Source organism: Pipistrellus kuhlii, unplaced genomic scaffold, assembly GCF_014108245.1.
Source record: "Pipistrellus kuhlii isolate mPipKuh1 unplaced genomic scaffold, mPipKuh1.p scaffold_m20_p_8, whole genome shotgun sequence".
Lineage (NCBI taxonomy): Eukaryota > Metazoa > Chordata > Mammalia > Chiroptera > Vespertilionidae > Pipistrellus > Pipistrellus kuhlii.
Genome location: NW_023425584.1, coordinates 51,582,028 through 51,609,072, shown reverse-complemented (window position 1 = coordinate 51,609,072; position 27,045 = coordinate 51,582,028). Strand labels below are relative to the sequence as shown.

The following is a 27,045-nucleotide window of genomic DNA, read 5'->3' as shown; positions in this document are numbered from 1 at the left end:
GCTTAACATTAGAGCCTTGTATGATGGAGAAAGTTTAGAAACCATATTTTCTAAATATTGAGAGGTTGTTCTTAGAAATAAGTTCTAGCCCATTTCTACGTTTAAGGCAAAACTCCCTAACTTATTTGGAGATCTGCTTTATGCTAAATTATTGTCTTTTAAAAAACATATAGTTTGATTGATTTCAGAGAGAAGGGAGAGGGAGAGAGACAGAATCATTGATTGGCTGCCTCCTAAACACCCCACACTGAGGATTGAGCCCACAACCCAGCATGTTCCCTTGACTGGAATGGAACCCCAGACCCTTTAGTCCACAGGCTGACACTCTATCCACTGAGCAAACTAGCTAGAGCTAAATTATTGTCTTTAAAGGGAACAATTACCTTCTTCTGGTGGCCCAGAACCCTCTGGTTGTGATTCACAGAATGACTGTCAGGCCTTCATTCATTCCTCTATATGAAGCCAGCACCAGAGTTATAAAACCAGAGTGGCAAGTCCCACATCTGGTGCCATCGGCACTTTCCGGTTACTTCAAAGGGTGTTACAATATTGCAAAGCAAATGTATTTTTTATTCAGTAAAAACTAAGAAAAGACATAATGCTTAAAACAAAGCCTGGCATAAAATAAGCTCTCAATAAGTATTGGTTATTATTATTAACACATTAAAATTGAGGTACATAGACTCATGTCTTTTGGACTGAGTGGCTGTGTCCTGAGGCCCAGGCACATCTAGTGTTGGGTGGGCATTATTTTTGCACCTGGTTTTCCAGGTGACTTCTCTTTGAATCTCACTGATCTGAGAAATCAGGAAATTGTTTGATCTTCTAGGAATGACCTGGAGACGTTTGATTCCTCTCCATTATCAGCATTGGCCCATTCATGTTGGTAATTTCAGTACAGCCCTCTTAGCAGCCTGGAGCTTTTCAAAGGATATGCATATAGTTTGGATACTTTCATAGTTTAGATTATTTATACTTTTCATTGTGATTTCGTTTACATTTCTTTCTCCTGCTATTGTCTTAATTACACTGATAATCGGTGAAACTTACTTTCACTGGATTTGGTCACGACCTTGTACTTAATGCACCTCCTCTTGTTAGGCTCCATTATCTCAGGTGTTTCAGAACGTTGAATATCTGATCTAGGGAGAAATAAGATTTGTTCTTTTCTCTAGAAGCTGTGAATCCTAAGAGATACAGGTGGTGAGTGCATTGGTCATTGGACTTAGAATCAGAAGACTATTTTAAGACCTGACTTGTATGGTCTTTTGTTCCTTATGGGAAGACAAGTCACTTTAACTCACTGAGCTTCAGTTTCCTCATCTTGAAATCATGGCACCTGTTCTTCCATTTTCATGGGCTCATGAGAGAAAAAAACCAGCTTTGTAAGTCTTAAACTATCATGCAAATGAAAAGAATTCTTTTACACTCTGGCAACTGCTCCCCCTCCCCCAATTGGCTTTTTAAAATTTTTGTTTATTGATTAAGGTGCTACATACGTGTCCTTATTCCCCCATTACCCCCCTCCCAATTCTCTCCACTTATGTCCTCACCCCCCTGTTGTCTGTGACCACTGGTTAGGCTTATATGAATGCATACAAGTCCTTTGGTTGATCTCTCCCCCTTACCCCCACCCTCCCCTATCTTCCCTCTGAGGTTTGAGGGTCTGATCCATATTTCTCTCTCTCTGGATCTATTTTTGTTCATCAGTTTATGTTGTTCATTATATTCCACAAATGAGTGAGATCATGTGATATTTATCTTTCTCTGACTGGCTTATTTCACTTAGCATAATGCTCTCCAGTTCCATCCATGCTGTTGCAAATGGTAAGAACTCCTTCCTTTTTACCACAGTGTAGTAGTCCATTGCCAACTGGCTTTTTAAAAGACTATATTTTAGAGCAGTTTTAGGTTCACAGCAAAGTGGAGCAGGAAGCACAGAGATTTCCCATATATTCCCTGCCCCCCACACAGGCACAGACTCCCCCTCCAGTGAGATTCCCCCACCAGACAATCAGTTAACCTACTTTGACACATCATCACCCCCCAAATTCCCCATTGGCTTTTACCAACACGAGTCACCTTTCCTCTACCATTTAAGCAGTTACAGGTGACTCTGATGCTTCAGAAAGTATATCGTAGTCACTGAGGCTTGATCTCAATGGAAAACACACTTCCCCATCTCCTGCTAATAAAGACTTCCAGAGTCTGTTTACAGAGTTCAGCCCTTCTTGATGCTGGAAAGCCAGCCTGACACAGAAGCTCTGTTATGTATTGTCTTTTGTGCTTTTGGGGAAGGGGAGTTCATCTGGTCCCCATCCTAAGCCTAATGCTTCACCTTGTGTGCGGAAACTTCAACCCTTCAAGCTTCTCTTGTTAGGGTTTGTACTCTCAGGTCTTTTTGAACTTTCCCCACATATCCCATTGGCCAGCCCTGTCCGCACTGCAGGGACCTTTTCCCCTGGGCTGTGGAATTTAAACGTTTGCATAGGATTTAAATAAGGGCCAGAGATGTACAAAGCATATGGGGAATTTATATTATGGTTTTCATGTTTCTAAAAATTTCAGTAGGAAAAGAGAAAGGAATTATAGGGGAGGCGGAGTTCTAGATTATTGTTTCTCACATTATTACCTTCTCCTGCAAATCATACATGTTATGTGCCAGGCATTGTCTTAGGCATTGGGAACCGTGTCAGTGGAATAGTGTCCAAGGGGTGGGGCCGGGCGGTGGGAGAGGTCTGCCTTAGAGCGGGAGAGATTTCATCACTGACATTGTTAAGCATTGCCAGCTCATGGTGATAACGAAGGACAAACCCACTGAGTTGGTTTCATGGTTGTTTAAATGTTCTAAAGAATGTACTCTCTCATTGTCTACCCTACCCTCATAACACCTTCCTGAGTGCCACTGGATAGTGATAAAAGCAAGAAAGGCAGAGTCCTTTTTATTACGGTGCTTACAGGCTAGCCAGCCTCTTCCTTCTTCCAGAGGCCTTTATATTTAGGCAATTTCCTGAAAGCTTGGTATTTTTATCTCTGCAAGTTTAGGTGAACAATTGTAGAAAAGAAATAGCAAATATTAGCCAAGTGCCCATCTTCTTTCCCTGGATGCTTATTGGCCACAGTAACATCATGGGAAAAGATTAGGGGGGAAATTAGATTAGGTACCCTCCAAGTGGACTTATAATTTTGTTAAGTACAATAATAATAATAAGACATTTGTAAAGATAGCATTTTTTTTATATATCCAATGCTTAGGTATTTGTTTGTTTTTTATTGTTGTTGTTTTTTGTTAAACCTCACCCAAGGATATATTTTCCATTGATTTTTAGGGAGAGTGGAAGGTGGGGAGAGATAGGGAGAGAGAAAGAGAGAGACATGGATGTGTGAGAGAAACATGGATTAGTTGTCTCCCCCACACATGACCCAACAGGGGCCTGGACTAGAACCTGCAATCCAGGTATGTGCCCTTGATCAAGAATCTGAAACCCTTCTGCCAATGCTCTAACCACAGAGTAGCACAACCCAGGACAAGATAACTATTGTTTATTGATTCATGTCTGAATTCAATGACAGTAGAAAAATGAATCACTTCGATATTTTTCAGGAAAACCCAGGTTAGTTTAATATTTTATATATATATATATATATATATATATGTGTGTGTGTGTGTGTGTGTGTGTGTGTGTGTATATATATATATATATATATATATATATATATATATATATATATATATTATTTCTTCCTGTTTCTTCCTTTCTCTTTGTCTTTCTTTCTTTCTTTCTTTCTTTTTTTTTTTTTTTTTTTTTGAGAAAGTACAGTTGTTGATGTAATTTTTCAAACTACACTTATTGAGCACCTAATGTGTCTGGCACTGTCTACATCATGCCAAGACAACCAGTTAAAAATTAAATAATTCATCTGCATAAACCTGGAACTCAGAGAAGTTAATTGACTTGTCCAAGTTTACACAATCAGTTTATGATAAAGGTTAATCTAGAGAAGAGTGTCTTTTAAAACTGAATTTTTTGTTTTCTTTTATTAATTAGTTAAAATAAAAGGATGTTCCATAAATTAAAAGACAAATTGGAGACATAAAACAAAACAATAACCCTTAGCAGCAAGAAAGCCAGCTACCATGGGGCTAATACATGAAAGTATTTGGCGGATGATGGTTCATCATGTAGTGCAGTCGTTGACGAGACCCAAACCATTAATTGCAAGAAAACAGGCATTTTGCATGAACTGTTTTTGGCCTTTCCACTCAAGTAAATCTCTGTGGCCATGTCCGATTATTTTCTTTGTTTATGATCTCTTTCCTCTTTCCCTCTCAAAAGTCATAAGTCAAGAAGGACTGAATATTAAGTGTATTAAGTGCCAACTGGCTTCCCTTAAATCTAAGCTAAGTATTATGAGGGATACAATGGAACAGTTTATAATCCTACAAGATGATAACTTCAAGTAACACTGTTAAAATGTAGGTGTGTGGGCAGGAGGGTGGGAAGATAGACTACATTTAATGAACCACAGCATTGCTTGAATAGTGGCCCAGATTAAGTCTATACTGTGAGGGTGATCTATATGCTCTGGACTAATGCTGGGCCTGACTCTGATGTTAGCCAGATGCGTGACCTCTGTAATTTCACCCGGACCAGGCCTCTTTCGGGAAGAAGAAGGGACATTATATTGATGCACAGAAAGGGAGCATGATCTAATTGTTATGTGACTTTGTGCTAAATTGAACTCCGCACTCTCCAAAAGGCACGTTAGAGAGCATCATACCGCAAGAAAGGTTTAATGCAGGTTTATTGTCATCTTCGGGGGGGGGGAGGGGAACATTAGCTGTGGTCATAAAGAGGGATTGTTACACGTTAAACCGATCAGAACAAAGATGGCTTATCTGATCCTGACGGCAACAAAGGGGCAGTTATGAAACAAGGTGTCAGAGTTGCATCTGTCCTCATTTAACTGGTAGCGTTCCAATGAAGTGTTTTTCTTAAAAAATAATTAGGTGATGCGTTTTAATCCATTCAATTTGTTTTTACAGTTTGTAGGCTTGTTACTACACAGGCTTTGGGGGAAAGCTGTCCCATCGTCTTAAACTATCTATATACACTCCTAGAATAATTACTGCACTAATGCTGCTGTCATAAATAAGTTACTAAGACCTAAGGAATCAACATCAAGGCAAGCAATAGAGATCTGAAGCAAGATCACTTATTTTATCTGTTGCAATTCTGGGGCAGCTTGCCAAGATATTTTTAACAGGGAACTCTAGAATTTGCCGGAGTTTAAAACGTCTGGGCTTATTTGATTATTTCACAGAGATGATAAATAGCCGCAGAGACAGCAGGAAGCACATCTAACTAAATAAAGGAATGCGTGAGAGAGAGAATGCCTCCAGGCTCAGATGGTAGGCCAGATCCTAGGCTGTTGACTTACTAACAGGCTGTGGAGCCACCGCTGGAAGTTTGCATGTGCGAGTTGCGACACTGGGAATGGCACGCTGCCCCACAGCTGAAGCAACTTGTACCTACATTGGGTCAGTCCCATGTCATGGGGTCTGCCAAGTTGCTCAGGGTCTGCAGAGCCGGAGCAGGAGACGCCATGCGTGAGCTCCTGAGCTCTTCGGTGCTCTAAGTGAGTAAGTTCTGGTTGGTGGGCAGTGTCACACACTAAGCCTTCAAAATGCTTGGAGAGTGTTCCAAAGGAACCACTTGTAAGCACATTCTGCTCAAAAACCGAAAGATTGTTCCAGAAGATGGTTTCTTAAAGCCTTTGGAAATTTGGCAATGTTCCAGCTCCTGTGTCACAGACAAATAGTTGCTAGTGTAGAATCTTTAAAATAAGAATAGCATGCAGTCTATGACCATTCTACTCCGAACATGCCCCATCTCGTTAGATCTCAGAAACCAAGCAGGGTCGGGCCTGGTTAGCACTTAGATAGGAGACTGCCTGGGAATACCAAGTGCTAGCAGCTTAAAAACTAATAATAATAACATGCATTCAAGTGCCTGTACATTAGGCCTGGGGTATAGTACTTTAACCTACATTTTCTCATTCTTTTTATTTTATTTTATCTTTATTGCTGAAAGTATTACAGATGTCCCTGTTTTTCCCCATTTGATCCCCTCCACCCCACACCCCTCTCCCTTCTACCAGGCCTTCACCACATTATTGCCTGTGTTTATAAATTATACATATAATATATACATGTAAGTTCTTTGGTTAATCTCTTCCTGACCCCCTCCTTACACCCCCCCCAGCCCCCCCCACCCCCGTTCCATCTAAGAGTCTCATTTATTCTTTACAACAACTCTATAAGGTGCATGGTATTATTAGGTATGTTTTGCAGATGAGATGAGAACAGAAAACTGAGGCTAAGAAAGGCTAACTTGCCCAAGGTCACACAACACGGAAGTGGCTGAGCCATGGATTAAGATCTGGCCATCAGACCCTCTGCTCTGCCTCCTAGGCCAAAAAGCCACGGTTAGCACATCCAGCATTCACACTACCATAAAAGCAACACAAGATGTGAAATACCCAGGCATAAACATAACCAAAAAATGCATGGGATAACATAAAAAGAAATTGTTCAAATTTTAATTTAACTATTAAAGATTTAACTATTTTAAAATAGTTAAATAAATGGAGAGACATACTGTGCTCCTAAATGAAAGGATTTTCATTTTAAATCATTTTAAATTTTTATCATTTTAAAACCAACCCTGTCTCTTTTTATTTTATTTTATATATTTTATTGATTTTGTACAGAGAGAAAGGGAGAGAGATTGAGAGTTAGAAACATCGATGAGAGACATTGATCAGCTGCCTCTTGCACACCCCCTACTGGGAATATGCCAGCAACCAAGGTACATGCCCTTGACCGGAACCAAACCCGGGACCCTTCAGTCCCCAAGCCGACGCTCTATCCATTGAGCCAAATTGGTTTCGGCCCAACCCTGTCTCTTAAAGATCCCAATGAACATTTGATCTGGAAGAATCACTGTGTCTAAATAGTCAGGACAATTCTAAAAGAAGGAAAAAGTAATTGTGAGGTAGTAGGGAAGGGCCAGGATTTGCAGGGAATATGCTCCAATCATTACAACTATGTACACACAGAATCAAATGAGAATTATTAATGGAATAGAATTTAATAACAATAAAATAGCCTCAAGTATATGTAAACCTCTAATATATTATAAATGTCAAATATAAAAAAATATAGAAAAATTATAAACAAATATTATTATAATTTTAAGGTAGAGACTAGTTTCAAGGCATGACACAAAGTCAGAAACCATATCAGGAAATGATAGCCTTAACTACATTAAAAACTCAAATTTTCTGTACTTCAAAACCACCGTATATAAAATTAGAAGGGAAATGACAAACTGGAGAAAAGTGTTTGTTCATGATGAACAAAAAAAATTATTATTAATACACAAACTAATAAAAAAAAAAGATTGATCCATTTTCATTATGAGAAAAGTACCAATAAGCAATTCAGAAAAAGAAATTCAATTACCAATAGAGCTTTGAAAAATGTTTATTCTTTCTAGAAATAAATAATAATGAAAAAAGTAAAGGTAAATACTGTACTATTTCCACCCAAAACAGTAAAAATCCATTATTGGAGAGAATGTGGGGAAAAGCATATTTCCCTAAAGGAAAGCATTGAGAGAAGATAAATTATACAAAATTTCTAGGGAAGAGGGTAATTGGCAGCAGGCTAGTCAAGCTTCAAAATTAAAAATACTTTAAACTAGCAATTCTTCTTCTAGCTATTTATGCAAAGCTTAATAACTGGAAGTATGCAGCAATTTTATAATAGATAAAAACAAAAAATTGGAAATAGCCAAAATGTTTAACAATAAACTTATGTGTTAAAACAATATACTTGGGGGAGGGGGGGGGGGTCTAGTGATAATGGAATTCTCTATAAGACACTAAAAAGGTATTTTATATTTATTAGCAAGAAAAGATGCCTATATGTGAATCAGAGTGAATAAAGCAGATTACTACACACTATGCATAATATGATCCCATTTTTGTACAAAAGGGACATATATCATTATCACAGAAAAAAAGTTTGGGAGAGTAAATAGCAAAACGATAAGTGTTGTGAGCTTGTTAATATTTTTTTGCTTATTTGTATTTTCTATTTTTTCAACAATGAATATGGATTGGTGTTATATAATTAATATCACTTCTTTTTTTTCTTTTTTCTTTTCAAAAAATATATTTTATTGATTTCTTACAGAGAGGAAGGGAGAGAGGTAGAGAGCTAGAAACGTCGATGAGAGAGAAACATCGACCAGTTGCCTCTTGCACACCCCCTACCGGGGATGTGCCCGCAACCAAGGTACATGCCCTTGACCGGAATCGAACCAGTCCGGAGACGACGCTCTACCACTGAGCCAAACCGGTTTCGGCTAATATCACTTCTATTATAACTGCTGGACACGGATCAGGGTTGTGGACAAAAAAGACATTGTGCTCATTCCTAGCCAGCTTTGTCATACACTCAGCTTGGAGCAGCAGAAATGTTAAGGTAAACAAAAGGAAAACATGGAATTAAGAGACATGCTCTGTGGAGATGCACTCTGGATTTTAGAAATCTTATCTTGCTACCACCAATTTCCAAGAAATGAAACTTCTTGGCTCAGTTTAAAAGTTGCTCAGGGTGATTTAAGTGCAGTGCATTGTTACATCTACTCTCCAGATTTAAAAAAATAAAAAGCCCTGGCTGGTTTGGCTCAGTGACTAGAGCCTTGGCCCTCGGACTGAGGGGTCTCAGGTTTGATTCCTGGTCAAGGGCACGTATCTTGTTGCAGGTTCGATCCCCAGTGCCTGGTCAGGGTGAGGGAGACAGCAACTAAATGTCTCACATCGATGTCTCTCTCCTTCTCCTCCCTTCTTCCCTCCCTCCCACTCTCTCTCTAAAAATCAATGGGGGAAAAAATATCCTCGGGTGAATATTAGGGAAAAAGGGTCTTAATTTTCAACTAGGCTTCCATTTTAAATAAGTTTTGCTACAGAAGTTGTCCTTTTGACAACGTCTACCTTCCCCCTTCTTTCCCATTGATCATCCCTCCTTATCACAACCTCTTCCCCATCTTCACAACACAAACACACACACACAATGTTTCCCTCCTTTTTCATGGATCTGCCTGTCTATGACTATCAAGTTGCCTTAGAGTCCTTTTTGGAACACGGGGTGTTTCACTGAGCAGGAGAGCACCGAAGCAGGAGTCAGAAGAACAATCTACGGCAGACTATACACGCCTATAAACCAAGGAGACACCAGGTGGTGTTGATTAGTCTCATTCAGGCACTTCCTTGGAGACAGAGGTCGCTTCAAGTTCAGATGTACTAGGACCTGAGTGAAGGGACACCAAAGTAAAGAGAGACACAGAGGAGAGGGAGACTGGCCTGCCTTCCGGGATACCTGAATGGTGGCTTGGTCCTACTGGGGAAAAGCCACAGAGCCAGGTATGTGGCAAAGATAGCCACGTTAGAAACAAAGCACAAGTTAGCCAGACAGCATGGTCATGCCCAAATACGATGTCCATCATTAATGTCAACGCACCCCCCAGGATGCCTGATGATCAGATTCTAAAGGACACCGAGAGGGCACCTCCTGATATGAACAAAATGGGCTGGCGGGAGGGGGGCAGGTAGGGGAAAATCATGCCCTGGCCACAAACTCTTCAGGGAAAACAGCACATGGAATTTTTTTTAAAAGGGTGTGAGCGTGTATGTGTGTGTGTGTGTGGGGGGGGGGGGGCAATTGGCATTTCTTCATAGAGTAGGGGTGTCGAACTCAATCAGAGAAGGGGCCAAAATCTAAAATCCAGCCTAAATTGCGGGCCGAATGGTTTACTGAACAGTCATAAACTGTCATTGTGATGGAAACGCAGCGGAGTGCAGTGATGACAGCGCAGTGCGGGTCACATTGCAAGGCCTGGCGGGACGGATTTGGCCCGCGGGCCTTGTGTTTGACACATGTGTCAAAGAGAATGGGATTAGATTTAATTAAAAGGGGAACCCCCAACTCCATCTGGCTCTCTCCACGTCAGCACGAGGGAAGGATGTTAGAGCAACAGTTAGGGATTATTTCTTGGCCTTCATGGATCTTCTTCTCAGGAATAATTTTAAAAAAAAATACCCTAATTGACCTTTGTTTTAGAAATTGTAAACTGAACGCTGTTGGCTTGCTGACTGTGAGTCACCTCCATGGTGGAGTGACCAGGACTGGATAGCTTCTTGGAAACACTGATTGTTCTGTGTTTTTGCAGTGATAATGAATCCTAAAGCTGAATGGTGCTAATGTTCTCCAAGAGGAGCTGCCCGGGGTGAGCCTGCTGTGCCTGCCAACAGAGGATGAAGAGGATACAGATTTAATTAATTTCAAATCAACATAGACATAAGCACCCTCTGCTGCTTCTCCCGACGCCCACTCTTCCTAGGGATGGCATCACCTGTACTTGGAAGAATGTGCTATTGAGAAGCCCAAGGAAAAGGCCTGGCTGACACCCATCGCCAAGGGTGGAGGAGCCTTAAGATAACAGTCACCCCTCATCAGAGGGTGTTCCTCCCTCTCAGCCGACCTCTCATTGACTGCGGTCACTCTGGCCATGCTCTCTGCGTCCTTGGTACCTTTCTGCTTCATTCCTCAGGGTTTAAATCAGGCAGCTGTTTTGTCTGTTTCCTTCTGGGTCACACTGTTACCTAATTAGCCTTGGATAATTTCCTCTGATTAGTCAAGTGATAGGTCCACTGCACTCAGCAGGAAGGTTTCTCTAGGCGAGTGTCTCACGGAGAAGACAGCAAGCAAAGCAGGTGTTTTACTGTCTACAGTACACCATCCCAGGAGGTTGGTAAACTGGCTTCTCCCTGTCAGGAGGATGCAGTGAGAGTCCACAGTCCTGAGGAGATGTTGTTTGGTGACCAGTGGACCCACGTCATCCAGATCGAGTCACTTTTGGGGACTTGTCAGAAGCATGGGAATCTTGGATGAAAGAGCAAATGCTTTCTTTCTCAGCAAAAATCCCCTACTTGTTCACATGTCCTCAAAGCTGGTTGTTGTTCTCACTACAGCTCCCTTGCACGTAGTATATAGATAGGGGGAGTGGGGAGTGGGGGTGACCTGCCACCTTTGTATGTCTCTGAGATCTTTAAGGTCACTTGAAACAAGCCAAACGGGAATAGCAAATAAAATAGTGGCCCATGTCACTTGACTCACTCGGTGTTGAGACACGCTTCATCTCAGCTTTCCAGGAAGTCGCTATCAGCCCATCAGAGATGACATTCTGTGTGATTTCTACGTGGTATTTGTTGACATCCTCGCGCTAGAGGCAATGGCACAAAATGCAGAAGGGCCTGTTTATCACTCCCACTCACGTATTATCAATCTCCAGTTAATCCTTAATTTTCAAATTCTGACCTTTAAAGCAATCTAGCAAATGGAGAGTCAGTCCTCCGGTCATCTATGCCACCTGATACTTTATTCCAGGAAAGAAACAAAGAATAAAAGCTTTATTTATTTTACTGCTTCCCATATACACTGAGGGGAGATAAGGTTCATCAAACATCTGCTGCTGAATTTGGTGCCTCGTGCTTGAAAGGCTGCTTTAACACAGCCCCTCCTCCCTGTCAGAATCCCTTACCTCATATGTGCCTTCTGAACTATGCCCTTAACTTTGAAGGCAGGCTTCCAAATCAGGGAGGTCTTGCCCCACAGTGAATGATAGAACTGTCTGGCCGTGTTTAACCACCGCTATCTTGCTATCCTGGCACTACATAGAGCTTTGGCAAAAGACGGTCTTCGTGGTATCTAACTTCAACAGATTTATCAGTCATATTCTCTTTGGGACATCCTAATATGACATTTTTTGTTTGTTTCCACTGCTGTTTTATATATTCATGTTGAGCTTGTGGTCCACAACTTGTGACTGTCAGATAGTTATGCCAACATTGTCACTTTCTGAATCACCATTTCTGCCTGTTTTGGTTATTTTTTGTTTGTTTATCATCGATGTGTGACTCTCAGAAGAGTCTTAGTTCTTTCTCTAAGCAGCTAAGATTTTTGCTGAACACTTTGACCTGTACATTTCACCCAACCCAATCATATAATGGACTTTAGGAGTTTTGAGAAGTATAAGGGTCTTGGAATCTTACTTTGATAGAGATTCAATGAAGCAATATTTTATGATCTTTTAAAAATATTCTTATTCACTATTTAAAATAACTTCAAATTCTAGAAGAAGCCAACTTCAGCAACATGTCATTGAGTTTTAACTGAAAAATGTACTAACCTCTATAATTGCACAGCATAACTATATTTTTAAAAATGTAGTTAATTCTGCCAAGATATGTGAAATTAGTATGAGTCAAAACAGCCAAGGGTCAGTTTCAGCATCCTGGGTCTTTTTTTATTACTGTCCAATTAATAGGTATCATAGGTTTATGGTAATGTCAAGAAATTTTAAACCCAAATTTCATTTTATATTTCAGATTATTGTTTGTGAAAATCTAATCAATTTGCCCAAATTGAGTAGTGAACCAGAGCAAAATCTGACTAGAATATTTTAGAGATAGATATTTTATTGCATTTTTGTACATTTTAAGCACACTAGGTTAATTACATTGCCTCTCTGAACTCCTAAGGAAACTTGTGTTTTGTTGTTGCTTTTTAGGAAACTTGTTAGTTTTTTTTTAATCCTCACTCAAGGATATTTTTTCATTGATTTTTAGAGTGAGTGGAAGAGAGAGAAAGACAGAGAAACATTGATGTGAAAGAAATACATTGATTGGTTGCCTCCTGCACAAACCCCAACCAGAACCCGTAACTAATCGAACCTGGGACCCTTTAGTCCGCAGGTCGAAGCACCATCCACTTAGCCAAACTGGCCAGGGCAAGAAACTTGTTTTAATAAGTATGTGAAAGTGTTTACCGTTACCCAGTGATGTGACTTTTCTAAGAAGGTCATTGTCATACCAAACACGAGCACACAGCATTGGATCAACCTTGACATCCATGGAGTGACAGATACTTCCATTGACACCCTCACAGCTCTAGCAATGGAAATGGGTGCTTTAAGCAATACTTTTACCTACTCATTTATTTTGGTTGTTTAGACTATCAGTTTGTACCAGCTCTGAAAGAAGGCTCTTTGATGAGTAAACATAAAATGGAGACTCTGGTTTTAACTTCTGTCAGTATTAGTACAAATTATGAATGTAATAAAGTGATAAGGCATAGTTTTACACTGGGAAGACACTGCTATAATAAAATTCTCAGTGTGGTTAAAAAATTGGATTAAAAATGTTTTTTTAACTACACATAGCACTTTTTTTCACACTCAGAAGATACTCTGGGTGAATTCTGGGGTTTCCATTTAGTATCTATTGTAGACAGTCCAGAGTAGCTTTATCAGATATTACATTATTTGGATCTTATAATAACCAGAAAAGTCACTGTATATTAGTGAGCAATGGAACTAGTCAAATTGGTTATTAATAATGTCATAACCAAATGACTTATTATTATTATTTTGAGCAGTTCTTTGATTTTGCCTTTGTCTTATCTAGCACCAAAATTTTATTTTCCTCCTAGTCCTTTTAAAGATGGTTATTTGTAGATGCCTAGTGGGCTTTTTGTTTGTTTGTTTGTTTGTTTTTTGCCCTGTTACCTTTTATAAATAACATGCTCATGAGATACAATCCATATAATTATATAAAATAAAACATTTTTTACCAACTTTATAGATGCTTTCAGCTCTTTTAAAAATGATATTTTAAGAAGTTACATTCCTAAACCAACAAGCTTATAATAACATCAATACTTTAATTTCAGTTCTGTACAAGATTATAAATACAATGTTGAACTATTTACGATAACCCATGGTGAACGGGTTCTTTTTACAATTGAACTTCAGGTACAGAGGGACCCATTAATTACACCGCTGAGCTCACACCACATTATCATCATTGGCCTTTGGTGCTTTATAACTAACTGGACATTTCACAAAAAGCATTTTCCACTTCTTTTGTCAGCATGGATGGACTAAATGAATAATATATGGATACTACAAACTAAGTAATCAATGAGAGTAATCATGTATTATTCTAACTGAGGTGAAACGCTTGAAATTATAACTAATATCAGGAACATGGGAAATTTGTAATTTAATAAATGCCAGCTTTCAGAAAGAGCAGGGATTATAATTATTCAACAAGTTAAAAACAATCTGGCAAATCAGTAATAACTTAGTATGTGTACATCCTGCTTTTAAAGGCTGGTGTGATTCAGTGGTTGAGCATCAACCTATGAACCAGGAGGTCATGGTTCAATTCCAGGTTAGGGCATATGCCCGGGTTGCAGGCTCAGAAGGCAGCCATTCAATAATTCTCTCTCATCATTGATGTTTCTATCTCTCTCTCCCTCTCTCTTCCTCTCTGATATCAATAAAGATAAGTAAAGTTTAGAGAGAATAATATAAAAAACAAACCCCACTATATTATACTTCCTCATTTTACAAACTTGTAAAGTATTTCCTCAGGAGATCAGTAAGATCATCAAATGTTGTGTTTATCACTTGGCTTTTGTCCCAGCAACATATAAATTCTACTTTCAAGCCTCATCTAAGAAATGGTCCCATTGCTACGATTAGAACTGATTTGCAAAACTATCAAAATTTAAAGACTGATTGAGGCTTGAGGTTTTTTCCTCCTAGCTTGCATGCTGAGAATAATATGTATAACAATATTTTCCTCTATGACTTAGGGCTTTATTAATGTCAGGTATTCATATATAAATATACAGTATATCCTATGTAATAGTCCTATATAATAAAGAGGTAATATAAAATTGACCATCACTCCAACACACAAGTTGGCCACTCCCATGTGGATGCAAGATGGCCTGCAGTTGTGGGCGATCATGCCAGCAAGGGAGGGCAGTTGGGAGGGACCAGGCCTGCAAGGGAAAGCAGTGGGGGCAATCAGGCCTGCAGGGGAGAAGAGGGGAGGGCAGGCAGGGGTAACCAGGCTGGCAAGTGAGGGCAGTTAGGGGTGACCAGGCCAGCAATAGGGCAGTTGGGGGCAATTGGGCTGGGAGGGGAGCAGTTAAGCCTCCATCAGGCTGGCAAGGGAGTGGGTAGGGGGTGATCAGGCTGGCAGACAAAAGCAGTAAGGGGCAATCAGGTGAGATATTTGTTTACTAAAATGCTGATGACTGCCCAGCCAGTGTGACACAGCAGTTGAGCTTTGACCCAGGAACCAAGAGGTCACCTGTTTGATTCCTGGTCAGGGCACATGCCCTAGATGCTGGTTGTATCCTTCTAAAGGGAAATAATTTTAATGTAGTTCTATGACTATGAAAAGTAGGATTGTTGCCTTCATAATTGCACTCTTTGATTTATATATGTCTTTACATAAGCAAGAAATATCAATTCGAAAAGTTCTTATAGCCCTGGCTGTGTTTCTCAATGATTAGAGCAGTGGTTTGGAGCCCAGCAGGTCTGTGGGCCAGGAACCTTGGTTTTTATTACACAGGACTTCTTGGGCTTCTGTACAACACGGTAGCTAGGTTCCAAGAACAAGTATCCCAAGAGAACCAAGTGGAAGTACACGGCATTTTTATAAGCTAGACTCAGAAGTCATACTCTGTTGTTTAAAACAGTCACAAATCTCAAGGGAGAGAAGACATAAATCCCACCATTCAATGGAAGCGGTGTCAAGGTAACATTGTGAGAAGAGCAAATGGATAGGACATATGTTATAAGCATTTTGGAAAATATAATCTGATAAAGTGAGCATGAGCCCATGCAATGTGGAGGAAATATATTAGGCAATCTCACATCAAGTGTCCTTAGCAATATTTGACCTCCTCTGAGTCCAGTGCCTATGTGGCTATCTTGAGCCTGGACAAACATCTCTGGTCCAATAATTTTTGGTAGGTGGTAGAATTGGTTTCATCCACTACATGAGGCATGATTCATGGCACAGAACTGGTGTGGGTGGGTCAGACACATATAAATTTATGGATACTCAGTACATAAGGTTCTAATGGGACCTTATGCTCATCCTCACATAGAGTGTGAGCACCTTGAGAATAGAGATGAAAAAGACTTAAAGTCTCTGTATCCTGAACAGTGTTTGGCACTAGTAGATGCTCAGTAATCATAGAAAAACCAATCACCTGCTGAGTTAAGAGTCACTGCATCACTCTTACTCCAGTAACTAATTAGTCTTCATTGTCAGTGAGAGCAGGACCCAAATAGAGAACTGTTCATTTTCCACCATCATTTTCTCTCCACATTTTCCAGTTTAATTGTGTTTTCCTCACCTTACATCTAATGGATTCTGATATCATTTTTTTTTATCCTTGTTTGAAATTGTCCTATTGTATGTGCATTCTATTTTTAGCCACCTTGAATCAGTCTGGAAGGACACGGAGAACAATCATAATTGAACTAACAAGCACGTGGAGGTGGAGGAGATAAAGTGGTCCTGATTGGAGGGTGAAGGAACACCTGGGAAGGAGCTCAGCAGATCATTAAAACCTCTCAGCAACTCTTTCTTCCTTAGCTCTGGGCTCCTCTTCTTTGTTCTTTGGAGGGTCACAGAGAAAAGAAAAACAAGTTTTATCAATTAAAAGTATCAATAATCTATTCTGGGTGATGATACAAGCAAAAAGATACAAAATACTTCTTCTCTGGGCAGGAAATTTCTCCATCATTGTTACAAGTGGTGCTGCTGACTTTCTACCCCACGTGGCTGTGCCTCTCTGCTCATATCCCCCTTGTGCCATCCCTGAGGGCCTCCACCCTCCCTCTTTGCTCATACTGCACAGCCTTCTGCCTTCAGAAATAGATCTGGGAAGTTGCCAAAGGAATTAATGTCGAGATTTGTTTTCTGAGTGGGACCAGGAGAGCTTAGTGGGCTGGGAGGAGTGAGGGAGAACGTGGGAAGAAGGACTTAGGGAGTTCTCTGGTGAAACAGGGGAACCAGGGTTGGTTGTGAAGACCAAAGGTGCAGGAAAGGAGTCAAATCTGAGCTACAAAGTAGAAGTAAGGGTCAGACAAGAGCAGGCTAGAGAGCATTCTGGTGATTTCCACAACGGAGTTGAGCTATCCAAAGTCTACCTTTATTGGCCACTATGCACAGAGAACGGTGGTCAGCCTGGCCGAGGTTGGGAAGGACACTAGATAGCCACTACCTTCTCTTTGCCAGCGTAGCCCATCCTTCCTGGTAAGTTGGGAAACCCAGCTGCCTGGAGAGGGCATGAGTAACAGACCTGGGCTGGGACCTGACTCCTCCCAGCGCTGTGGGCGTGGTGGGAGCTAAGTGAATCACCTGAGGGAGCGGGCAAGCATCTACATCTCTGGCCAGATCCACTGTAGGCAATATGAGGCGTGGACACGGCAAGGTCCAACACTTTCCCTCAAGTAAGTAAAAAAAAAAAAAAAAAATCCTAAATAAATACGCTTCACCTAGTTTTCTCTCCTTTAACACAATGTTGGTGTGTTTGTTTAAATAAGACACTTGGTTCCAGTGAGAAAAAATGTCCAACTCAAACTAATCCAGACCAAAAGGAACTATGGGCTCACACAGCCAAACTGGACAAGGGCAGGAATTTGCTGCCCTCGGAGACAGCCAGACCAGGGACTCCAGCACAAGAAGGCTTCTTCTGTTTTTTGTCTTTCCTTCCCTCTGAGACCAACTTTCTCCAGAAGGCGGTAACTATTGCAGCTAGTAGCTCCAGGGAGCTCATCTTTCTATCTTCACCATCAGAGCAGAAGGGAAATCTCTTTCCTTGAATCAAATTAAGAAACGTCTACCAGAAAGAAATAGATTAGACAGTCTGGATTTCATGTCTAACCTTGTGAAAATGGGTGTTGGGACTGACCGGGATTGACATTTGTGTCTATGGCCACAGGTGTGTGTAGGGGAATGTGGTTGGCTAGGTGGGTGGGTGTTTGATTTGTTGATTGCATGATTGGTTGTGGGAAGAGAATATGAGGGCGGGGTGTGGGTGGTGGTGGGGGGTGGAGCAGAGAGAAGTTTATAAAGGGAACCAGTGTTGTGGTCACACTCAGGGCATTTGGGAGCAGCCAAGCCCACAGTTATCCATCACTATATACATTCCACTTACTAATCCACATCCAGAGCGTCAGAACTTGATAATGAGCCAGGTACTCAGGATGGTGAACTTACTAATGCTTTTCATTTCCTTCTTGTGCATTTTTTTTTTATATTTTCTAACTGTTCTATCGTTAATATGTATTACTTTTCCACTACGTGTTAAATAATAGAGTAAGTTTTCATTAACCAAGGTAGAAATATTAAGAACCAAAACATAGAAAAAATCCTGATTTTTAGGGCTAATATTCGTGCAGCATAAATATCTTTTGACACTTACTTGCAAAGCTCCCATCGGAGGATTTAAAATGGTTAGTGAGAGAGGAAGCCAGCCAGAAATCTTGAATAGAGAAAATACTAGAGGGCTCCCCTGAAGATGCCGCTGGGATCCATTCATTCATCTGGCAAACATGTATGGAGTGCCCGCTATGCACCAGGTATTAAAGATACGAATGGGAGGTGGGGTAGCATAGGAGAGTCCATAGCCTGTCAGCCACACTGGCTGCGTTTGGATGCTGGCTGTGTGTCCCTGGGCAGGGTGCCTAACCTCTCTGTGCCCTGCTTCCCTCACATGAGTTGATCCATGTGAATGCTCTTAGCAGTGACTACTGTGCAATACAATTGAATAGACCTGTATGTTATGGTCCCTGCCCTTATGAAGTTCCCAGTTCAGAGGCTGAAGGAGTACAAACTGGAAATCTGCAAAACAAGAAGAAGGACATGCCAGGTCCGTTTTGTTACTATATGGAGTTGTTGGAAGGCCCCCATTGCAGAACAGCTTGCAGGAAATTATCCTGCCCAGGACTCTGGCGCCGATTTCTAGGTCATTAGGTCACAGTGGGCCTGCATGTGCCTTCTCACACAGTGAGAGTCCTAAGTGGAAATGAGAGGATGACAAAGACTTTTATTGAGTACTTAGTATGTAACAGGTACTTGTCTAAGTCCTCCATCAGCATTAACTCGCTTACCTCTCTAGGAAAGTATATTATTACCCCATTTTACAGATAAAGAAACTGAGGCACAGGGACAGGAGGCAACTTGCTCATCGTGGCCATACAGGTAGTATGTAGTAGAGATGGAACTTGAACCCAAGTAATCTGTGTCCAAAACTAGCCTTCATGTTACCAGGGCCACCATGTCATATGCCATTTTTATTGACCACAAAGAAATCGTACAAAGTGTGACCCCGGGTGCTATTTGCCCACATATTTGAGTATCAGTTATTTGCTCCTTCAGTTGACCCCTTATTCTAAGAAGGGCACAGTGGGATTTGTCAGCTGCAGAAAGGAAGCCAGGATCTTCCCATCAAGCTGTTTGGGAAGGTAAGGTGTGTGCACAAATGCAGAGAGTAACAAGTTCCTAGTGAGAAGTAGTTGCAGGGCTCAGAGACACAGAGGAGGAAAGATGAATAGGTTGGGGAGAACAGCAAAGCCTCAGAGAGAGAGTTGACTTGGAGCAGAGCCTAAATTTTCCTACCTTCCCTGAGGTTTTGACAAGCAGTCAATCCCAGAAGCTGACATTCCAGGTCGCAGGGAGAGCATGCGGAAAGGCACAGAGACAGGGAAGTGCAGTGCAGTACAACATGGCTGGGGCACAGGAGTGTGAGGGAGAGTGGCAGGTGATGAAGGCTGCCCAGGAGGCCAGACGCCTTGAATGCTGGCTTAGGAAGCTGGATTTCAAGTAGCAGGAAGTGAGGAGCTCTTGAAGACTTTCAAAAATGGGAGCAAAATAACCCTCCCCCCTCACCTTCCCTTTTCTTGGCGACAGTAAGTCCCACTCATCCTTTAGGTTTCAGCTCAGTCAAAGCCTTCCCCAGCCCCCATTGTATGTTCTCAGTTTCTTTTCCTGCAGCACTTGCTGCTGTTGCAATTTTACATGTGTTTGTGTGATTATTCAGCTAACGCCTCTCTTGATTATAAACGTCATGAGAATAGATAATGCCTGCCCTTGATTGTTAAGCATCATGAGAGCAGAGAAATATCTGTTTGGCTTACCCTTTTAGCCTCAGCACCAATCATATCTTGAGATACCATGCCCTCAAATGTTAGATCAATGAGTGGAGAATCCATAGGATTTGATAACGGGTGGAATAAGAGGAATGAATGCTAAACACTGGGCTTTGGAACACTAACAACAGGAAAATTGGTGTTGCCATTTACTGCAACAGGGAACACCGGAGAAATGGTTTTCTAGGATGATTATAAATCTAGTATTGTCTGTACTGATTCAGAGGTGCCAGGAGATCATCAATTTGTACAGCAGTTTGTAGTAAATTCAACATTACAATCTAAGGAAAATATTACAGCTAAAGAACAGAAGAGCGAAGAGTTAGTAGTTTATATCGGTGAAAATTGGTTTGCCTGCATGTAGCATAAAAAAAAAAAAAAAAATCTTTAAAAAAACCCAAAAAACTGCAGAGGCTTTTACATTTGAGTTTTCCCCTCCCCCTCACACCTAAAAGAAGTTTGGAGATAGGAAGCCCAGGGTTGGTAAGGTGGCTCCATTGTCATTAGAGAGCCACGTTCTTCTGCATGTGGATGGATGGCTGCTGGAGCTGTAGTCATCAAACCTCTTTTTGGAAGCAGGAAAGAAGAAGGGGAAGATGAAACAAACTCCCCTGGAAGCCTGATCCACTTACATCTATTTCATTGGCCAAAATTTAGAAAGAGATACATCTTGCTTTAAGTAAAAGCCAAAAAAAAAAAAAAAATGTAGCCTTTTAGATAGGTACCTTGAAGAAAGCCAAAGAGTCTCCTACTAAGGATAACGTATATCAGATCGGCAATAGCTGATTCCACCACAGGAAGCAACAGCCTACCCTGTTTCCCCGAAAATAAGACATCCTCCGAAAATAAGACCTAGCGCATGGAAAGATAAGACATCCCCTAAAAATAAGACCTAGCGCAACTTTGGGAGAAAAAAATTAATATAAGACACTGTCTTATTTTCGGGGAAACAGAGTAGATGAGGTCTAGAGAAATGTGAAGTTTCATAAATGTTCCCCCAAATGTGAGAAATGAGTACCCAGTAACAGATACGTGACATTTTAGAGCCACAAAGAATTTCAGTAATCACCTCGTTCAGGTTCTGCATTTTGCTGATGAAGAGACTTGGCCCAAAAGGGATGTGGGAAATGTCACACAGCACCTGGGGGCAGAGCAGGGACAAGAAGCAGATTCCCTGGATGAAGTGCTAGAACAGCCTGGAAGAGGCTCCAGCAGCCCCATCTGAACGTGCCTGAAGGACTGACTTTATTCAACATGATGCCTGCTTCAAAGGACAGGCTGGCATGGAACAGACTTGGATTTGGATCCCAGCTGTGTGACTTTGGGCAGTTACTCAGCTGCTCTGAGCCTCCGCTCCTCATCTGTGCATCATATGGGAATGGTACAGAGCAGGCACTGTGATAATGATAAACGGCAGTCATCATTATTGTTGTTATTAGAAAACAACAAATATTTTTGGAACTATTGACACTGCCGTTCTTTTAAGGCTTCGTCACCATAAACAGCACATAACTTTTTATGAGCTTGCGATGCGTTTTTCCCTTTGCGGAAATAAAAAAGCAAAATATGACGAAAATGTTCCTTTTGATTTTCCATTTTTCAACGAACGCCAAACGAAAACTACAAAACAGATCAAAAAACTTTTTTTTACTGATTAACAGCTGAATAGCCAACTATCAAATAACAAAATGTGTTTTACATTTGTACTACGTCTGCAAACCTAAAAATTCAACTGAAGCCATATATGTGTGAAACACGCAATTACTTAGTTGCCGATCCAATACTATAATATGAGTCAGTGGACAAATACAACATGAATGAATGAAACTAGAACAGACAGCTATCCATCTCAGATGGTTGAGCTGTTTGTCTGTTAAGAGATATGAAGTTGGAGAGGTAGCTTCTTAATATACCCTAGCTTTCAATTCTATCACTCTAGCTTTTTGCATTTGTCATCCTAACGTATGTGCCTCTTTGGACTCCTCATGGCCTACCTGTCAAACCCTGCCACTCTGCTCCATGACACCTGACCCCCTTCTAAACACACCGGTCCTATAAAAGACTAGCCAGACACCGTCTTCCTCCAATCCTTGATTTCATTTCCTTTTTCTCACCCTCACATATCCCTTCTCTCACTAGTTCACTTTCTCCTCAACTTCCTCTCCTGTTCAGCAGGTGACACAGTTTGATTGTTTGCATAAGACTGAGCTTAGTGTTGTGGGATAGTTTAAAAAGACCTAGTCAGATTCTGGCCTTGAATTACTTACAATAGGATGACAAGTGCATGATCCATTAATAACATTTTCCCAAGACATCATTACTTAGAGGAAAGACACAGATATCTGTTCTGCAATATTTTTCCTACCTTCCCCCTTTATTGCTGTCATTTCCCCCAACTGTCATTATCTACTCTTTGCTACTTTACATTAGTTGTGTGTTTAATTAGTAATTGTGATAGGATTTGAAAGGCTGAGAAATAGTTGTAGTTATGGTTTTCCTATCTTAAAAAAAAAAAAAAAAAAAAAGAGGTAAAATCTCACTTAAATTACCAAATGAAATAAGCAAAATCCATGGGCAGTATAAGTGAGATCCACATTAAAATTAATTTATTTTCATTGGGCATATACCGGATTCTGGTTTTATTTGGAAATGCAGAAAGGTGGCAGTGAGGCCAGAACTGTTCGCCAACCGAAGAGCCAGCCCTCAGGGTGTGCATTTGTGTGGAAAGGTCCAGCATCCTCAGTGGGAATGCCCCTGCACTTCTCTCCTGAGGCTTCTGCTTCCACCGCTCACCAATGGGTGACTTGGGGAAAGCTGTTTTGCTTCCATAGGCCTCAGTTTCTCCATCTGCCCTGACTCATTTAAATCTCCAACAAACCTCTGAGAGAGGTGTTACGGTTGTATGGATTTCCCAGAAATGGAGGCACAAGATTAGGCACTTGGCTGAGGGTCGTGCATCTAGTGAGCAGCCAGACTCTGCAGCCCAACTTCTCAACGGCGTGGCTCTGTTGCCTCTCGTATGTTTGGAGGAGTCTTAGCGCTCCTTCAGCTGGAACCTGCAACCCCCAAAAGCCATCCCTTTCCCAATTTGCATCTTTGTTCTGCGGAGGAGGAGGGGGGCTGTGCAGAGGGAGGGCTCTGGGGCGAAATGGGGGACAGCTTCAAGGGTAAACAGGCAGAAAAACATAGAAAGAGCAGAGAGCCTGGTGGGCAGAGAAAACACAGGAACTGCTCAGCAGTGACAACCGGACCGTTGCAGGCCCAGGCCCTGCTATAAACATGCACACCACCCCAATAGGAGCTGGAGCCACCACCAGCCCCATCCCCACCCCACCATGCCCCACAGCCTTTAAGATGAAGCATTTTTCCCTTTGGGGGTTGCACTTCCCCTCCCCCTCTCCCCCCCTATGCTCCTCTGATTCTTCAAGTGATTAGATGAAAAAGATAAACGCCTCATGCATATGAAGTTTCCTCCTGCAGGAGGTGAGCGGATGGGAGAGAGCCGCTATCATGTCATGATGAGTCACCGCCTGGACTGGGAACAAACACCTACGAAGATACACAGGGTGTAGACTCAGTCAGTAACCGGTTAACTGGCACTTCTGACGCCAATTCCTGCCCCTGATGTGTTTTCCTAATTTTGTTTCCTCTTCATTTCTCACGGCTGTGGAGCTGTCTGAAGTTAGCAGCCTGCTCTTTCCCTCCATTAAAATGCAGGGCTCTGCTTCCTCTTCCACCTTCAGAGTCTTGGGAGCCAGACTCAGTACAGAGGGGGGAAGCGAGGGCAGGGCTAAAGAGGATCGTATAAAAAATAAATGAGCCCTTCATAAAAATGAATATTATTACCAAGGGGAGCCGCCTGCCAGCATTGCCACGTATAGATTAACTCAGCTGCCGAGCTCTGTAACAACATGGAATTAAGCCCATGCGTCATCTTTTCAGTGGTTGCTCCCTTGATTTACTCTTAACTTTAAACAACCAATTGTGAAACGAGCGCTTCTCTTTGCCATAATGATGATGAGGCTTCACGCGGCACTATTTTTTTTTTTTTATCATGTTAAGCTTGGAAATAGGAAACATAAATTTAGCGGTGCTTAGTACACTCCACGGCTCTCCAAAGACACCAGACATTTGGGTGGGTGGAGGAGATGGGGTGAGGGGGAACTATTTAACTCAACCAGCTTCATGAAGTCATTTGCACAAATTCTAAAAACTGACTTCAGTCTCCTTTAACGTAGCATATTTCTCCCCGAGGATTCCAAATGCCAAAAAGCTGGGTCTTTTTGCTGTCTGCCTGAGCAACTGCAGATGGCCCTTTTTCTTCACACTGAAAGGCGTGCATACCTATTGGAGGCCCATTTTCCCTTCGGAGGCCCGCAGCCTATCAAGGGGACAGTCGGAAAGAAGACCACAGAGCCTTCCTGATGACAGCGTGGCCCCGGAGGCCACCTGAGCTCCTGCGGCTCCTGTCTTGCTGGGCTTTTTGCTGAGTCGTACGTGTCCTTTTGTTCTTTGCTTCCTGCAGTTGCTGTGCACTCCGGCCCCTCGTGAGCTCTGAAGACAAGCGACTGAGTCCCACATGCCCAGCTGGTGGCATCGGTGTCATTACTTCACAGCCACACCTTGTAAATCTCTCCGGGCTACAAGCTTGTGTCTGTCCCCAGTGGTTCCGAGAACAATCTGCAGCCTGCGCTGACAGGAAGGGCCATTATGGTCGCGATGTTCTCACCATCTGGAATGGTTACAGTGTCAGGATCTGAGATGACTCACTGTGCTGAGCAATCATTTCTCTGATGGCAGCACTAATCAGGGGGGACGAGGCCGTTGCTAAGAGCCGCTGCGTGAAGAATACCCAGCCAGAGGAGAGGAAGGGCGTTGATTTGCTCTGGCCCACTGGAGAATAAAGTGGCCTGGAATGCCGTCTTTGGTTCCACGGGCCATCCTTTAGGACAGGAGCCACGCCCCTTGGGCCAGCCGTGAGACATGTAGCTGTTTCTATGGGCAGGGGACCTGCCCCGGGCTCTCTGACCTTCTCTGGGGCCAGCTGTGGTCTGAGGAGCCTGGACAATTCCCCGATGGAGGCTTAGCAGTTTGATGTGGAAAGGGGCAGTACAAACATGTGAATAGTGTTTTATGCAGCCCCTCCCTCCCGCGTTTGCCCTGGTGCTATTCTGTGCAAACGCTTGCCTGGCCGCAGGCACCCTGGCCCGCAGCCTGTCCAAGTGGAAATTCCTATTGGCAGCTGGAGAATCTGAGGAACCAGTGAGCTGAGCCTGAACCCTGTTTCCTCCAGAAGGAACCCCGAAGACACCTTGATTTTAGACTTCCAGCACCCAGAACTGGGAGAGAATTAATTTCCTTTGTTTTGTGCCATTGAATTTGTGGCAATTTGTTACAGCAGCCCTAGGAAACCAAATTCACGGGAGACCAGCTGACCTTGTGCGTTACAAGAAGCAGCACCAGACAAGAGCCAAACAGACTCCCTGTATGACTAAAAATTTTCATCAGCTCCTCGTTGAGCTGCTGTACCCAATAGCCTTCGAGTCTGTGCTCCAGGTCACTGTATCATAAAACACAGAACAGTTATGTTTCATGTGGGGTTGATTCATTTGATTCCACTCTTTTTGTTACCATCATTGGGTCCCAAGTCCAAGCTGAACTCTTACCCCTGCCCTTCACCCACTGGTGGCCACATTGTCCTTTTCTCTGATCCTCTTCCCAGCCTCCTTCTTCTGCTTGGCCTTGCCATATGCAGCTGCTCACCCACTTCACCAGTGGTCCTAAGACTTTTGTAAGGAAATGCAACAGCATCCTCCATCTTCAGATACAAGCTAATACTCATGCAGCATTGACATATTACCAAATGGACTCATTTACTCCTCACAAGTAACTTGCTAATATCCCCCTGTCAAAAGCAATGACATTGAGGCCCCAAGAGGCTAACTTGCCCAAGATCAACAACCAACAAGTTACAGGACTGAGACAGAAAGCCACCAAGTCTGGCTCAAGACAAACTGCTTTGCATAACGACTAGGCAAAGTGCCTCTAAAGTGGGCCACTGAGGGAAAAGCACCACCGGGGCTGGCGGCCAGGTGCCCTCTGCTTCCCAGTGTTCACCATCCCTTTGGGCCGCTCCTGCATGAGACACAGCTCCCCGCAGAACACACTGGCCCAGACGAAGACTGTCATTCCTCACACCAGGCCCAGGCTGAAATCCACAAAGCAATCCTAGAGGAAAACCAGAGAGTGGCCACACGCTGCCACACCGGCCATGCTCCCAGGTGGTCTCCATGACGGAGGCCTCCTGATTCTCTCCCCCTCAGGCAGGGGATCAGAAAATGTCTAAATTTTGGCCCAAGGACAGGAGGGGACCATGAGGAGAAGGGGTTGCCCTTCCTGTCTGCCTGCCTGGTCTTCCCACTTTCCTACGGATGTCCAGCCTCCTTCCTTGGGAGTGACCACACATAAACTCTCTCTCTTTCCCCCTCTCTACTCCCCGCCAATTGGGAAAACTCCTCCCTCTGACCACATGGATGTGGTCTTGCCCTGGGATTTCATCAAGACCCTTTCATCCTAATACAACACAGTAAGCCTGGTATCACACCCTGAGACCTGCAGGTCCAGGAGCAGAAAGGGGGAGTGTCCCCCATATCCTCTCTACTACAGAGTGGGGAGTTTCTGGCTCATTCTTATCTCTGTTAGCCATGTATTCACTGCTGTAATCCAAAAGACGTTTCATTAAAGAAGGGAGAAAGACCAAAGGAACTGAATTTGCTGAGGAGTACGGGGAACATTTGTTTCTTGTTTCGCACACTCATTGCAGTGTGAAGATGTGGCAGCCCCAGTGGTATCTAATTAGCCCACGACACTTAGAAAATGAACGGGACAA

The 27,045-nt window shown here is 42.5% G+C and overlaps 1 protein-coding gene across 1 annotated transcript in view; it reads left to right on the top strand.

Moving 5' to 3' along the window:
- TMEM154 (transmembrane protein 154) overlaps positions 1-12,000 on the top strand; it is a 32,957-nt gene extending 20,957 nt beyond the window's left edge. The window contains exon 7 of the mRNA XM_045576566.1: positions 10,302-12,000. Coding sequence (XP_045432522.1) covers positions 10,302-10,317 — 16 coding nt within the window. The 3' untranslated portion in view covers positions 10,318-12,000. The remainder of the gene's footprint in view (positions 1-10,301) is intronic.
- The last annotated feature ends 15,045 nt before the right edge of the window (positions 12,001-27,045 follow it).